Consider the following 13,620-nt stretch of genomic DNA (forward strand, 5'->3'; position numbering starts at 1 on the left):
ATATCACTTCAAAACTTTTAAATAGAAAAATCCGCACCAACTGTTCCGGGATACATTTCTGTAAATTGTATTCACCACTCCTGAGATTCTGTGTATTCACCACAGTAACTGTTACCTGAACTTTTGTAGTTTCTGATCGTCCATTGCTGTTGTTGGTTAAACCTGTTTATGGACTTCCAAATAATAAAATGTGACTTACCCTTTCCGCACTCAGAGCACTGAAAATATCAATTGAGTAATTTTTGTGTTTGAAACTACCTTTATACAAAATTCATACTTGATCACATACTCCTTTGTTTCTATAATTACAACAGTCTTCGCTGTTGAATTTTAACATTGACACTGTTGATTTTTGTTTTAATTTTGTATTTGAGTTCAATAGTCGCACTAATTATAATTCCTTTTTGCATTTTCTCCCGGAAATGGTCATTCCAAGTTGTGGCTTCCACACTGGTTATGAAAATCACTGTAGCTACATCTATTGATTTCCTGTGTGAAGAAACAATGTGTTCACTACGGGTTCAAAACTTCACGTTGTAGCTGACTAATTTATTGCTGTGTTCCACCGATGATCAAGTTTCCTACTATCCAAATTCAAGTCAGGTTTTCTTGTTCTAGTAAAGAAAGATTCAATATCATTCCTGGCAGTGTTGTTAGAGCAAGGGAGTAATACATTGACTCTGTTTACTTCATGGTCTGCTGTTTGAAGATGTCTGCACAATTGTGATAGGGGTCACTTCTCACATCCTTTAGGTGTTCTGCAATCCTCGTCTTGATATTCCTTTTGGCCATTCCTGTATAGTGTTTCTCGCAAGTGCAAAAGGCTGTGTAAATCCCTGCGGAAGACAGTTGTAATAATTGGTGGGTGGGTGTGTAAAGTGCGTTGTCAGTCAAAAATTAGTGTTTTAGAGAAATCGCATTTAAAAGTTCAGACATAAATCCAAAATCCGGTTTTGGGAAAATGATAAGCTGTTATAACTCTTCAAGTCTGAAACCCTACACCGGATTTTTGAATTTATATTTGAACTTTTAAGTGCGACTTCTCTAAAACACTATATTTTGACTTAACACACTTTACACACTCACCCGCCAATTTTTATAAAATATATAAGCCTATTCCATCTTAAGACAGGCAGAGGATGCCCAATGATTCTCTCAAATTTTCATGAAATTTAAATGTTATACTAGGTACAAAAGTAAGGAACCCGTATTTTTGCGTTTTGCTCAAAAACATTTTTTGACCAAGTTATGCCCACTTGAAATTTTGGGTCAAATCTTAGAACCCACGTGAAAGAAAATAAGCTAACGATGTATTATCAGTGTTGTGAAATAACAGAGACACGAGGCTCTAAAGTTGAGAAATTATGTGGCAAGTACAGAGAAACGAACAAATGTACAACGAAACTACGGAAGAAACGAATATACAGTAGGGATAAACCACAGCATGCACAACAACCAGTGAATAACGGGCTTAATGCTTCATATTTAGTGTGCGGCTAGGGCGAGAAATGTACGTATTTTGCAATACTAGTTTCTTCTGTTGTGTATATTGGCGTATTATGTTAAAATATTGTGCACCTGTATATTACTGTTGACCGGAATGCAGTGTGTTTTATCTTCATCGTTGTCTCACATGCTAACTATACGTTTTCTATACTCTTGACTGATATCTATCATCGGTCATTAATATTTGCGAATCGATTCTCACGTACTTTATCATCACAGATTTGTTACCTTTCGGTATGCAGGTATGCAGGATTTTATAGTGTTGCAACCTCAAGGTAGTTCGTCTTATAGCTCTCGGGAATGGTTCGAGATATCAATTCCATACAAACGCTGTTTGAATTGCTGCGCTACAGAAAGCCTTGCTGTTCACATTTCCGCATTATGTCACATGGGACACGAGGCTCTTTCTACGGCTACTCTAACATGTGTCCTTTGTGGGAGAATTCTGTATCAAGCCTGTTAGTCATTGGGTGCTGTGCATGCTGTGGTTTAATCGCTACTGTACATTCGTTTCTTCCGTGGTTTTGTTGTACATTTGTTCGTTTCTCTGTACTCGCCACATAATTTCTCAACTTTAGAGCCTCGTGTCTCTGTTATTTCACAACACTGATAATACATCGTTTGCTTATTTTCTTTCACGTTTTATGTCAATTGTTTTAATGTTATAAAATGGTATACGTTCCATTTGAAAAACTTTCTAAGTTTGTGTTGGGGTGGCAACACTACTTGTGTATCACTACTGCCGTGTTCTTTGTCACGTGTCCTCCTATCATATATATTAGGTTACCTGCACACATTTTTCATTTTCTGCCATTTTCCGTCGTTTTAAGGGTATAACTCGGCACAGCTTCACCTGATCACTGCATGGTATATGTATTATACGTAGCGGGTAAACGAGGCATTTCAGCACCGAGTGACTATCACCACAATGGTTAGCGATCCACAGTTAGTCAGGGTACCAATTTTCATAAATATCTAGCTATCACGATTCGCATACATCCCTTGTCAGATTCTCGAGAAAACTGAACAGTGTTGTACAACCAAGGCTGTAACATTTGAACCAAGCATTTACTCTCTCTGAAATTTATACAGAAGCATGTTGGGATGTTATTGAATCTATCCTGAAAATATGAAATTTTTTAAAGGTGGGATTTTTGAGATATATTAACCCAAAAATGGGTCTATTTTTCTTTTCACCAGTAATAGCTCAGTACGTATGTAACTTACAGAGCTGAATTGAGTCTTATTTTATAGAACTTTCAGAGGAAGAAAACAGAATGAAAATATCTTGAACAGTTCTTGAGATACAAGCAGTTACAAGATTTTGAGCCCAAAAGCGCGGGAGATTTGACCCAAAATTTCAAGTGGGCATAGTTTTTGAGGAAAACGCAAAAATACGGGTTTCTTATTTTTGTACCTAGTATAACATATTTAAATTTCCTGAAAATCTGAGAATCGCCGGACAGATTTTTTAAAATTTGCCAGAGTTGAAATGGAAGAGGCCTATAGAGTACATAGTATTACATACCTTTCAAAAATTAAGTATTGATAAGTGTTTAAGTATGGATAATGTGTAAACATGATTTTAAACATTATTATTCAATTGACATTTTCAGCGCTCTGAATGCACAAAGGGTAAGTGGCATTTACTCAATTGTTTTGGAAGCCCGTAAACAGATTTAAGCCACAACAGGACGGACACTTAGAAGTTAAGGCAACAATATGTTTGCACAAAACCTCATAAGTGGTGAATAGAATTAACAGAAACGTATCGCGGAACACTTTGTGTCGATTTTTAGTACTCACCACAGACCAAAGTATTCCCCTAAAAATCTAACAAGTGCTTTCGGAAATTAAGATTTCCACCATCAGCTTAGTAGTTCGAAAAGTAAGTTAAAACATGGAAAAGAAACATGGATGGGTAAGAAACAAGGTTAGAAAAAATGACCAGAAAAAAGAATATACAATATTTTTTAAAATTCTTTTTTAACCATGTCACAGGTGTGCAACCTTAAAGCTGTTGGCGTAAGTTTAAGCGGTTCTGGGTGCTCCGAAGTCGAAAATAACCTCCGTTTCTTCCTGGGACGTCATTCGTTTTCATGCATGTACTGCGCTTATCAAACCACATGACAGATTATATAATAACAATACTGCCCTGCTAAGCGAAAAGGTCTTATCTCCATTTCACATACTTTCGAGAAAATAAGCTAAACGCGTTCTGGCTTAGGCTGTACGTTCAAATTTGTTGTAACACTTATGATGTCATTACCCCCTACCTATTGGTCAAACCACGTCAATTTCACTTTAGATAGATGCAGAATTGTACTACGAACATTCCCATACCAATATCTCGATTTTCGAAAAATGTTGAGTTAACGTCTTTTCGCTTAGAAGGGCAGAATAGTAATTGTTGTTGTTGTATACAAGTACCAAACAAAAGCATTTCTTCTGACGATAAAAATATATACAAATCCTTCGATATTATCAGTAGCATAAGTTACACTTAGTTCTCTTCGTTGATTTAGTTGCTTGCGCGCGTGTGCCGTTGCTGTACTGGATTCATGTAAGATTACTTCACATAAAATAGACCTTTGTTACTACGCTATTTGATATTTAAAAGGATTGGATTGTACAGTCACATCACAGGTTTCTGCATGAAGTTATTGTTTATCACTGCATACGAGTATGTAATTCGATGTATCTTGTTAAATTTATTTCAGTTACTGTTTGCCCGAGGCTCTTTAGTGGAATTACTGATTTCATCAAACATCGCTCGATACGCCGAGTTCCGCAGTGTGACCCGTGTACTCACGTGGCTAGGAAACCAGTTGGTTCCTGTTCCCTGTTCACGCGCTGATGTCTTCAGCACCAAACACGTGTCTGTCGTCGAGAAGCGAATGCTGATGAAACTTCTTACTTACTGTATGGAATATGATAAACATCCGGATGAATTTGAAGGTAAGTATGCAAAATTGTGGTTTGTGATTAAAATTTCAAAGTAAATTTGTTTATTGTGTCAAATAATATAAATAGAAGGCATACCTGAGGTAAACCATTGGTATGATGTAAGGGGCGTCTAGAGAGCGTATTTAGATTCTTCTGAAAAACAAGACAAATTATCTGATGAAGGTAGAGATACTTTGCCGAAACTGTAACGCCCTCTATTATTTATTAGATAGTAGATACTTTGATCAGAATTGTCTTTTATTTTATACAAGACGTTCTAAAGCTACAATGAGTGGTGTTTAGTTAGATTCTTCGTTACTCATCTCTAAGATACTTTCAGAATTGCGTAAATCAGTAGGTATCAAAGTGGGGTCCGCGGTCTAAAGGTTGAAATGTGTTGTAGTAAAATGGAATTCACAACTGTTATGCAAGAAATATTTTTTCAGTTACTAAAAAGAAAGCAATTAGAAATTATAAATTTAAATGATTTTGTACTTTACAAAATTTCTGCCCTGAAGCCGGTTAACCGTTATATAGTACTATTTCAAATGAGAGAAATTCCATCTTTGTTAGGGCACTTTTTCAAAAGCAGTTCACGACGCCTCGGAATTTCATGGATTTCATCTTCAAATGGCGGAAAGCTTCCGCTTCCACCACTACCACCAATTTCAGATTTTTTTTTTTAAAGTGAATGTTAGTCATTCCTATACTTATAAACATCAAGCGTTCCCCCCAAATCTGGAATTTCTATAATAATAATAATAATAATAATAATAATAATAATAATAATAATAATAATAATAATAATAATAATAATAATAATAATAATAAAGTGAGAAACCCCCCTCCCAAAATCAATATGTTCCTAGATTCGCCACTGCGAGTAACTCGACTCAAATTGCGGGCGGTTAATGTAAAATTGTCTTGGAAGACAGATCGCAACAGAGAAATAAGAACGTTGCTTTGATTCAATCAATTTGTGAGAAGATAAAATGTATATATATATATATATATCAAAATGACATACACACACAACATTGGTTTTTAACTACTTCCTTTCCAGCAAAGATAAGAACAACTCTGAAACAATAATGCACTGCGGTCTTATTGCTGAAGTTTGCCTTTTTTTTTATTATTATTATTATTTATTTATTCTTAAAACCTTAAAGCGAAATCGTCTTAATGTGGAATCGGACGTAAGGTTGATGTTGACAAAACTTATTCCAGATTTCAGCGCAATATGGAAAGACACAAAGAATTTCATTCCTTACGTTAGTGACCCCACATTTGAGAATTGTTTATCAAGTAGATTTTCTTAAATATATATATATATATATATATCTTGAAAGTTACCGTATTTCCAATCGAAATTTCGTTCACTAGGAGAGAGTCATGTATCTTTAGAATAAATCACTTATTGCATTATTTTTCTTGATCTTTTTCTTGTCAGCTGTAGTTCTAATTAGTATAATTTTTTAATCCCATGTGAAATTTCAGATAGCATTGCAAGGGGGTCCGCAGATAACTTCCGAATGAACAGGGGGTCTGCGTTAACGGAAAGTTTGAGAACCACTGGCCTAAATCATTCTACACGCGTACTGTTCTTGGCTACTTGAAATTATTTGCTGAAAGTGTAAGTGCAAAGAATACGAGGGTGCACTTGCCTCAGCAGTAACCATAGGTAATTGCGTCAATAGATACTGTCAGACGCAAGCGCAATTCTGTTAGGGCAAATGAAACAAATATTTTGGTAAGAGAAAGTTTATATGAACAAAAAACTTTTGGAATTAAGGTTACGAAATACAATGAGCTAGGGCTCGGATTAAGATTAAATAAAAAGAAAAGGTTACATAATACTTATGTCCAAAATTCCTGGTGGTGGACCATCTTCTTGGTTTCAGCCTATCTTGGCTATCCTTGGACTCGCTTCTTCTTCGAGCTCCTTAATGGCTAAGCGGATAGCGTACGCGCCTTTGGCGTGGGAGACCCGGGTTCGATTCTCGGCGGGAGCTCATGTGGTTCGGATTCCACGTTAATCAGTAGGTCCCGTCTCATATAGCCTCGCTGCAGAAAAGGACGTTAAACTCAAAATCAAATCAAGTAAAATCGCTTTCTTCTTCATGTGGTCCTCTGCCTGACGCAGGTTTCTAAAGATCTGCCTGTTTTGTACAACTGAAGCCACAAGAATGAGTGTGTGTCTTGCTGGATTGCAAGAAGACCGCACTGGTCATCCGTGCTGCCGCCTGGTGGCTACTTCTGTAATTGAACCAATTGACGATCGTCACACGAAGAAGCAGTCTGCCGTCCACAAAAGTACGAGCGATCCCGGGTTCTGTTCGGTCGAGCCATCCTGAGTGAGGTTTTCTTGGATTTTTCCTGATTTACACCTGTCAAATGCCGAAATGGTACCTAACATATAGGTCCCAGACCGCTTCCTTCCCTTTCCTCGCCGAGGGACGTCATTCCGTGACGGGCTAACATGGCCATAGATACCGAAAACCCTGAAATTTAATTCTTAATTCCAATCCTACTTGCTGAAATACGAGTCAACATCTATACCTTAACAATTAAAGTGTAAGCTTAAAAAAATAAAACTTACAGTTTTGTAGAAACGAGACGAACAAAATAATATTCACAGTCAAAGAAATGTATCTAATTAAGAAAAAAATGGCATCATTATGAATTTAAAAATTAAAGTTCTAATAAATATCCTGAATATATTAAAGAAACTTGGAATTTAAAATGACTAAAGCATTTAAAACAAACTTAAAATAGTGCTAGGCTTTTGTACAGCATTATTATTATTATTATATATTATTATTATTATTATTATTATTATTATTATTATTATTATTATTATTATTATTATTATTATTATTATTATTATTATTATTATTATATCAACAATCTGTAATTATTTTTCAGGGTGGACTTCGAAGAGTTTCTTGGAATATCTGAAATCAAAGAAGTTAACTCCAAACTTGATTCACTATGTTCTGTACGCAATAGCTATGGCTAAAGACACCACCCCATGCATGGAAGGAGTGATTCGAACGCAGAGGTTTCTTAACAGCCTTGGACGTTATGGAAATACACCTTTCTTATGGCCCAATTATGGAAGTGGCGAAATTCCACAGTGTTTCTGCAGGTACACATTTATTGTCGTTTATCTATACCTTATGGAACATGGGATTGTAGTGCTCCCATCTAATATGACAGATCTTGCGTTTCATTCCAGGTCCCACTGCATATTCGGCACACTCTTGTCCGGAATACTCACAAGGGAACATCTTGTATTGATAGTAGCATTGTCCAATCAAACAATGTGGAATTGATAGAGGATTGAAGGAAAGTGATAAATCCAAAATTTTACGGGCCGACACCCAGAAACACAGGAGATACAGAGGAAAGAAGAATCTGGAGTCATGTGAAGATAGCAATGCAAAAGATACACTGACACAGAAAGAACTTCAAAATGATTAAAGTAATCAAAATGACATTTACACAATAGTATAATAAGCAAACATTGTATCCACAGACATGCTCAATAACATCATATGTAATGCACTGTTACCAACTGAGTACAAAATGGACTTTCGTTAAATGGCACGGAACGCAAATTATAGCAAATCTAATTATGAGTAGAACCATGCCTGTGACGTCTTGATGTACAGTTTTTCCAACGTTTAAGGATAGACCTATATGAATTCCTATATGAATCTTGGATGTAGAAGAGAACATACAGTACAGGATTCCAACTAGTTAAAACCAAAATATGAGAATACAAACAAGAATATAATCGAAAATACGAAGTACGAAATAAGGAACGAAGTACAGTGTCGAAGCAGTTTTGCCCAAGTGGAAAATTATAATAGTATCAAACGCAACACATAAAACTGAAATGATGCATGAGCTTGAATTGACAGTTAATTAGGAGGCTCACTTTTCTGATGCATGTAATATTGTATCACCTCACGCATTATTGGTAGTCAGTTTTGCAGTGTTGCTGTTGATAAAGCGCTCCGTAGTATGTTGGTCTCTATGAGGAGAGGGTTGCTAGAGTACTTCCATTTTGTGCTCAGTTGGCAACACTGCATTACATAAGGTGTTATTGAGTATGTCTGTGGGTACAATGTTTGCTTACTATATTGTTGCGTAAATGTCATTTTGATTACTTTAATCATTTTGAAGTTCTCTCTGTGTCAGTGTATCTTTTGCATTGTTATCTTCACATGATTCTAGATCCGTCTTTCCTCTTTATCTCCTGTGTTTCTCGAACTTTGGATATCTCACTTTTCTTCACTCTATCGATTGTGCATTGTTTGATTGGACAACGCTACTATTAATATAAGATGTTCCCTTGTCAGACCTCAGTGAACGTTTCCGTCTGACTAATAATCTGTCAGGGTTCGGAAAATAGCACTGTTTATAATCGTCATATTCTCTCTGTGAGGTTTTTATTTTAAGTCTTTACTTGTTTTGTTTTGTTTTAATATTATTGCTATTTTTAGGTACTACTTATTCATTATATTGAGGGCCTCGGTGACTCAGTAGTAGACCGATCACCTGATCCACAGTGCCACATTTTCCATTAGGCCGATTAGGTCCGTGCCTAGAGCGCAAAAGTTTTGAAGGGAGCAAAATTTAAAAATTAAATAATATTTTAATTTTTTTTTCGTATAAAACCGTTAAAAAATCAAGAGCAAATAGAGGATTTTTTATATTTGACAGAAGCGCCGTGCACTTTGAATCTATGCAGTAATAAATACAAAATCGAGAAACCCGCATCTACATAAACATAGAAGTGCACCGAGCTTATCTTCCACTGCGAGTGTGGTCTTGACCCTTCAGTATACCGATATAGACGCGCCCACCAAATTTCATGGGAGATTAAAATCCCTGGCTATTCTGGTAATCGAAGGGGCCGCGGTGGCTCAGTGGTAGAGCGTTCACCTCGTGCTTGGGGTCCCGGGTTCGATCCCAGCCCCCGCCAAGTGAACTTTGTGGTGGACAAACACCGTGTGCGTGGGTTTTCTCGGGGTTCTCCCGTTTCCTCCCACTTTCTTCATTCCACCATTTCATTCATTACTCATCATCACCGTCTCCTTTAGCCTAACCGGCATAACCGTGGGACGTAAAACTCAAACATTTCATTTCATTTCATATTCTGGTAATCGAAACTGACCTGATATCTACACACAATTTTCAAGCAATATTAAATACATCTTCTGAAACCAAGCAACGTAGTAAAATGTAGAGTACCTGGAAGTGAAAACGAAAATAAGAACATCTATGATGTATGTACAATATTTATACTATTTCGTGAACAATTCTTTTTTACTATTATTATATGTTTAATAATAGCGTAAGAAATATAAAAATAATACAGAACATTTTCCATTTATTATTTTTTGTTACGTAATTGTAACTGTATCATCTAATAAGTGGTATTTAGCTGTAATTAGCATCAATTACCCGGTACATTGGGTTAAAATGAAAATTTAAATGCATAACTCCGTATCTCATGTGTTAGGTAACCGTGAAATATGTTTCTTTCGTTTTTAGTGGCATCAATTTAAACAGCATCGGAAATATCTCCCTCAGCGACCACGAAAACTATGGATTCGACACTAGTATCGGCCATCTTCGATCATTTTTATATATCTCTCCCTCCCCCAAGTTGCGGGGCTGAATTTGGTTTTAAACGGGATCAGAAGTGTCATTGTTCATTTCAACAACCCTAAAAACTATGGATTAGACACTAATGTCGGCCATTTTCGATCATTTATATATATATATATATCCTCCTCCCTCTCTTCCATGTTGCGTTGCACGGCATCAGAAGTGTCGTCGTTCATCTCAGCGATCCCGAACACCATGGATTCGACACTAATATGGATCATTTTTGATCAGTTTTATGTATCTCCCCCTTCCCCAAGTTGCGGGGCTGCATTTGGATTTAATCAGCATCAGAAGTATCACTGGACATCTCAGCGACCTCGAAAACTATAGATTCGACACTAATATCGGTAATTTTCGATCATTTACAAATGTTTTTTCCCCTCCTCCTTCGTCCCTTAAGTTGCACCGTCAAAGTGATATGACAAAACCGTCTCAGGTCTGAACCTCATCTATGATAAAATTTCATCGAGGTCGGACAGGTGTTAGTTACTTTCATATATATACTCGTCCTCCCTGAAGTTGAACCGTCAAAGTAAAATAATAAAAATCATCACAGGCCCGAACCTCATCTATGCTGAAAATTTGATCGAAATCGGTGGGGTAGTTGAAGAGTTAAGGTTTATTTATTTTTATATATCTCCCCTCCCCTCCTCCTCTCCTAAGTTCTACCGTCAGAGTGATATGATAAAAACCATCCCAGGTCTGAACCTCATCTACGTGGAAAATTCCATCGAGATAGGTCGAGTGGTTCAAGAGTAATGAAGTCACAAAGACAGTCACTTTCATCTTGATTTTTTAGATATGTCTCCCCTCCCCTCCCTTAAGTTGCATCGTTAAAGTAAAATTATAAAAATCATTGGAGGCCCGAACATCATCTATGTTGAAAATTTGATCAAGGGTGTTTCAAGAGTTAATAAGTTTTACTTATTTTTAGATATATATCTGTCCCTTCCCTTCCTGCCCTTAGGTTCTACCGTTAAAGAGAAAATATAAAAAAGCTTTCCAGTTCTGAATCTCATCTACTGTTGAAAATTTGAATAAGATCGGTCGGGTGGTTTAAGAGTTACTAAGTTTTATGTATTTTCATATATTTCCCCCTCCCCGAAGCTATAACGTCAAAGTGACATAAAAACCACCCCAGGTACTAATCATCTAAGTTGAAAATTTGATTGAGATCGAAAGTGTGATGAAGACAGAAAGATAATCATTTTTATTTTTATTGATTTTTTTTTTTTTTTTACATATATCCTCCCCCTCCTCAACGTTGTACCGTCAAAGTAAAATGACAAAATCGTCCCAGGTCCGAATCTCATCTATGTTGAAAATTTGATGGAGATCGGTTGGGTGGTTCAAGAGTTATTAAGTTTTATTTATTTGTGTATATATCCCTCCTGTCCCCCTTCTCCTAGGTTCTACCGTCAGGGTGAAATTATAGAAACGTTTCTAGTCCCGAACCTTATCAATGTTGAAAATGTGATCGAGATCGTTCTGATGGTTCAAGATTTATTAAGTTCTATTTATTTTATTCTATCTATCCTATCTCCTCCTCCCTAAAGTTCTATCGTCAAAGTGAATAGCTAAAAATACCCTAAGGTCAGAACCGCGTCTAAGTCAAAACTTTGATCGAGATCGGCCGTGCGGTTCAAGAGGTTAAGAGTTACAAACATAAGTCACTTTCAATTTTATAATACAGACAAATTGTTAATTTACTAAGTAAACATAATTTAGTTAAGTTTTATTTTTTAAGTTAGGGATGAAGGGGTGGAGAAACATGTAATTTTTAGGAGCGCCGACAGGAAAAGTGCTTAAGGGAGCTCCTAAATGCGGCACTGCTGGTCCGTATGGTTCCTGGTTCGATCCTAGCTCGTGTCAAATGTTTTTTGTAGTGAATAAACACCGTGTACGTGTTTTTTTTTTATGGTACTCCAGTTTCCTCCCTCTTTCTTAATTACTTAATTATCATCCGTCTTATCGTTATCGTCTCCCTTAGCTTCGGTCTGTATTCATGTAACATCCTTCTCCGTTGATCTTGTAAGTAGCACGTGGTCCCTGCTTCAGTTCTCGGTGGGAGAGCACCATAAACGTAATTTTACATTCACTTTTATTAATCATCTATCCTCTTTAACGTCAAGAAACTAAAAGAGGAAGAAAAACGATTGATTGATTGATTGATTTTTGAGTTTTACGTCCCGTTCAGCAGCGAGGCTATATGAGACGTGGACCTACTGATTAACGTGGAATCCGAACCACATGAGCTCCCGCCGGGAATCGAACCCGGATCTTCCGCGTCAAAGGCGCGCATGCTAATCGCTTAACCACGAAGGAGCTCTGGGAAGAAAAACGACACTATGCACGAAGCAACTATAACGAGGGTGCATCTTTAAACGTATATAACAGAAACACCGAGCAGTGTTGCCTACCCAATATAAAGTTATATATATATTTTTTTTTCAAATGGCACTACGTCAGATTATTACATATTTCAAATTAGCATGTCAAACGAAAACTTAGAATATCACATGTATTATTCATGTGTTGCAAACTAAGGATGTTATAGTATCACAAACATCCAAAGTTTGGAAGCTTCTATCACACATACAGCAGAACGGAGATGAACAGACTAATGCACATCGAAAGTAACTTAGCGTTGGATACCATGGTCATGGTATGACTTACTTCGAATGAATAGGAACGAAGTTACTAGGGCTTGAAATTTGATTTTTTTTGAAAGGCTTTATTTCGAAAAAAATGCTTAAATAGCTATCATATCTAATTATTTGTATGGTTTGCAATGGACGTACAAATTATTTTACCGTTTACTTTACTTCTATATCTCAGACTGTTGCGGAGATATGAGAAACATTGATAAACACTGATAAAAATGGCGTATTTGTGGAAAATATTTAAAATGATTGTTTTATATATATATATATATATATATATATATATATATATATATATATATATAAAATATCATCACAGCAATAGCTTTTAGTAGGTGTAATTACAAGTTCTCGCAATTACACGATTTAAGCACTGTTGCCAACTTCTCCGGAACGGTTTGAGATATCAAAATACTGTAAAAGGTAAAATAATTTGTACGTCCATTGCAAACAATACGAGAAACAAAATTTGATGCTTAGCTAAACATTTTTTCGAACTAAAGTCTTTCAAAAAATCAAATTTCAAGCCCCAGTAACTTCGTTCCTACTCATTCGAAAGAAGTCATATTATGACAATAATATCCAACGCTAAGTTACTTCCGATGTGCATTATCCTGTCCATCTCCATTGTACTGTACGTGTGGTAGAAGCTTCCAAACTTTGGATGTTTGTGTTACTATAACATCCTTAGTTTGCCACACGTGAATAATAAATGTGGTATTTTAAGTTTTCGTTTGACATGTTAATTTGAAATATATATATTAATCTGACGTAGTGCCATTTGAAAAATTTAACTTTATATTGGGTTGGCAACACTGTTTAC

The 13,620-nt window shown here is 36.3% G+C and overlaps 1 protein-coding gene across 1 annotated transcript in view; it reads left to right on the top strand.

The window, feature by feature from the left end:
• Rep (Rab escort protein) overlaps positions 1–13,620 on the top strand; it is a 51,010-nt gene that overhangs the window by 20,099 nt on the left and 17,291 nt on the right. The window contains exons 6-7 of the mRNA XM_081737678.1: positions 4,227–4,464; positions 7,378–7,600. Of these exons, the coding sequence (XP_081593804.1) occupies positions 4,227–4,464; positions 7,378–7,600 (461 nt within the window). The remainder of the gene's footprint in view (positions 1–4,226; positions 4,465–7,377; positions 7,601–13,620) is intronic.

This window comes from Thermobia domestica, chromosome 14 (genome assembly GCF_964235325.1).
Source record: "Thermobia domestica chromosome 14, izTheDome1.hap1.1, whole genome shotgun sequence".
In the NCBI taxonomy this organism is placed as follows: Eukaryota; Metazoa; Arthropoda; class Insecta; order Zygentoma; family Lepismatidae; genus Thermobia; species Thermobia domestica.